We start from the raw sequence: 3,381 nt of genomic DNA, 5'->3' as shown, positions 1-3,381 counted from the left end.
CTCGACGAGCAACTTGTGGCTGGCAATCACTGGCTCCCCGTTTACACTCGAGTATGTTTCCATGGCCGACTTGACGCGGCCTTGATGGACTGCCGCCAGGAAGGATGGGGCGTAATAGTTGACCAGTTCAAAGTCGGAAATGACGCTGTCCGCCCGGTCGTTGCCTGAAGTCGGGTTGGAGTACCCAATGAAATGCTTCATGCATGCCTACATACCGGTAGTACATACAGGTCATATGAGTGTATTTGCGCCAAGTAATTGAAAATCGAAGCTTCGGCATGTAAATATATATATATTAACCTCGCAAAGTACTACATAAACAAATAATATACAGTAAAATTGAAGTTTGCATGCAACATATACACGTAACCAAGAGCAATTTCTGCAGCAATAACGAATGTCGTCATATCACGTCGTTGCTTTGTGTGTGGTTAGCCATACACGATGAACTGAAATCAACTGAATTTAGCTTTATAGCGTGAAATTCGACAGAAATTCGACCAAATGTAGGTTCTGTACTAGTACATACTTCCACTATTCCAGGTTACTGCCGACATTTCAAAATTCGCATGTTCCAATTTACTGGCGACATTTGCATTTCGTTGGCTGTAATTCTTCAATTTCGAACATTTATGACATTTCATTGGCTTACAATTGCTTTAAGCGCTGATTATAAATCAATCTTTTGCGAAAATTCATGCAATTCCCTTTCATACAAAGTATCATTCGCCCAAATTGAGATTGGCTGTGTCAATTCAAAGTAAATGTCGGCAGTAACCTGGAACAGAGGAAGTACACCAGTACAAAGTAGATACACACGTGAAAATCGTACGTACCGCCGTTCGGTTGTTGGCTTGCAGTCCTTGGATGAGGGCCACGCCAAACGCAGACACTGTGTGCGGGTCTTCGCCAAATGTTTCGTAGTTCTGCAGCAACGACCGATGAGTTTGGCACAAATAACCCCGAGAAAGTAGTTTGCGAACTAATACATACCCGAGCCCACTTGGGCTGCATGGCTAGGCCTAGCACAGGGCTGAAGATCCACGGCAGGCCCGCCGCCAAGCTGTCCTTGGCAGACACTTCCCCCATGCGGTAGGCTACGTCCAAGTTGAACGACGACGCAGCGGCCAATGGCTGCGGGAAGAGGACCGCATCCCGAACGTAGTTGGCGCCATGGATCGTGTCGATACCGTAGATAGCTGGCACGGCGTTGTGTTGGGCATAGATGGCCTGGATCTGGTCGATAACGTCATGCCATTCGTCCGCCGTCCACGACTCATGGCGCGACGGACCTCCGGCAAATGGCGAGTTGAAGTACGACCCGATGCCGAGCTTGGCATAGTACGCCACGCGAGCCTTGTTCAACGCAAAGCGGGGATTGCGGTTCTTGCCGTACAAAACGGTCGAAATGTCCACTTGCAGCATCTGACCCACCTTTTGCGCTAACGTCTACAGGAAGGTGTTAGTGCGTGGTACGGGATAATGTCCAAGATGGAGGAAGGCGAACCATGTTGCGAAGGATTGCTTCCACGGGATCGACCTCCGACGACACAGGAGCAATCGATGATGACGATGATGCCAACGAAGGGAGCGTTTGCATATTGGCCACAGGAAGCGCAACCGAGACGGAAGTGGCAGATTGGCCCGTGTGGATGCTGGACGCGGTGAAGAGCACGCCCAACGCAACGAACACAACGACAAAGTACGCCTTCCAATGAAGCAACGACGCCATTCCTCGAGGCTGGGAAGCCGCGGGACCGATGGGGGTGTACATGGTGGCAGGAGCTGCTACTACGGCGATGAACTGACGACAAAGTAATTTATCGTATGGAGGCGGAGGAGTTGAAGATGCGAATTGATTGGGGTCAGCTTAAGTTCGATAGGATCGTAAATGATTCTATTACTACAGTAGTACATGCCAGCGAAAGATCCGTACTTTATCCGATCGCTAGTTAGAAAAGGTAGTTTGGGCAAAACTTGCAAAACGTATTCAATTCCACAGGTTGATTTTCAAACGAAAATAGAACACTTTTAGCAAAATGTGGTGTTTACGTGTTGTAAACTGACACGATTAATGAACTTTCGTGGCCAATATTGACTCTATTTGAACGTATTTTCATTCTACAATCTAGGAGCGTAATCTCAACAAAATGTAAACTGGGTTGTTTACATTTCGAAAACATTTTATATTCATTTTAAATTAAGTCTTGTCCAAAAAATTATAGTATTACGTTTTGCGAGCTTTGCCCAGGCGAACCGGTTTTTGCGATTTCCCGCAGCCTCCTGGATATCATACTACGTAGTAGTAGTACTTACTAGTAGTACCTAATTTTGCCCAAGGGTCATCGATATGAATAGTGTACTGTTCTGTACGAGAAGTACCTAATTCTCAGACTAAAAACAGTACTTAACCTAATTTCACAGTCAGATTCGCAGTATCAGTACTACTGTACTAGTATTAATAGTACTTTTACTACGTACTACTCGTGTAAGTTGGAAACGCCGACATGTTTCCATGCAATGTGTCGAGGTCCATTGAAATGGCTTCAAAAGTTGTCATGCGTACTACAGTAAAACTCCAGTGCTGAATTCGCGCTTCTCGTGGTCGACTCCAGTACTTCAAGTTTGTACCACTCATCGGACTACTATAACAGTACAGTAAGCAAGTACTACGTAGTACTACAGTAGTACCCAGTACAGGTAACGTAACGTTGCAGTACCGCAAATCGCCATTTTAAATTCATTTTAAATTCAAAGTGAAACAGACTTGACTCACACGGCAATCGAGTCCGACGCTGGCCTTGTCCTACATAGCTGATACAGGGGACGATAAAGTACACTGCTACGAAACGTCTTTGCGTCTTCATGGCTAATGCGAGGACTGATGTTGCGTACTGCTACTTCATATTCCTGCTTCCACCATGGCTATACAACGAGACTAAAGTTCACTTGAAATGTTATTAGGCAGACATCACACCCCAATGAACTAAATCAACTTTTCGAGACACAAATGGAAAATGAACAGATGGCGATCCACACGCCACGGTCGTCGTGGTTGTCGGTCTAGTCGGATGGCGATTCATGACCAACTTGTTGGATGCCGACCGCGCCAGCATCGTCCGACGGCGTTGGCTCCGCCTTGGCTTCGTCCGCACCAATCGAGTACGGGAGCACGGGCACAAAGAGGAAGTCTCTCAAGGTATCCAACCCAACAGTGAACAGATCTTGCCCGGCATGCTGTTGCTGACCAGCAAGGCGACGGCTGGGTCCGTCCAAGATTACGGAGTCCACTCCAACGGATGCACCGTGCGGAAGCTCGTGCGTATCCGTTGCAGCTCCACTGGACTTGGGGGTTCGAGCTGTGCGTTTCGGAGGGCCTTC

At 47.3% G+C, this 3,381-nt stretch overlaps 2 protein-coding genes across 2 annotated transcripts in view; both read right to left on the bottom strand.

The window, feature by feature from the left end:
- Positions 1-1,774, bottom strand: part of H257_09114 (hypothetical protein) — a gene marked incomplete at both ends in the record, with an annotated part of 18,000 nt that extends 16,226 nt beyond the window's left edge. Inside the window, 4 exons of the mRNA XM_009835231.1 lie at positions 48-207; positions 837-926; positions 994-1,449; positions 1,508-1,774. Coding sequence (XP_009833533.1) covers positions 48-207; positions 837-926; positions 994-1,449; positions 1,508-1,774 — 973 coding nt within the window. The remainder of the gene's footprint in view (positions 1-47; positions 208-836; positions 927-993; positions 1,450-1,507) is intronic.
- Positions 1,775-3,063: 1,289 nt separating this feature from the next.
- H257_09113 (hypothetical protein) overlaps positions 3,064-3,381 on the bottom strand; it is a gene marked incomplete at both ends in the record, with an annotated part of 3,270 nt that continues 2,952 nt past the window's right edge. The window contains one exon of the mRNA XM_009835230.1: positions 3,064-3,377. Coding sequence (XP_009833532.1) covers positions 3,064-3,377 — 314 coding nt within the window. The remainder of the gene's footprint in view (positions 3,378-3,381) is intronic.

The sequence above is a fragment of the Aphanomyces astaci genome (assembly GCF_000520075.1).
Source record: "Aphanomyces astaci strain APO3 unplaced genomic scaffold supercont1.22, whole genome shotgun sequence".
In the NCBI taxonomy this organism is placed as follows: Eukaryota; Oomycota; class Saprolegniomycetes; order Saprolegniales; family Verrucalvaceae; genus Aphanomyces; species Aphanomyces astaci.
This window is presented reverse-complemented; position numbering and strand designations above follow the sequence as displayed.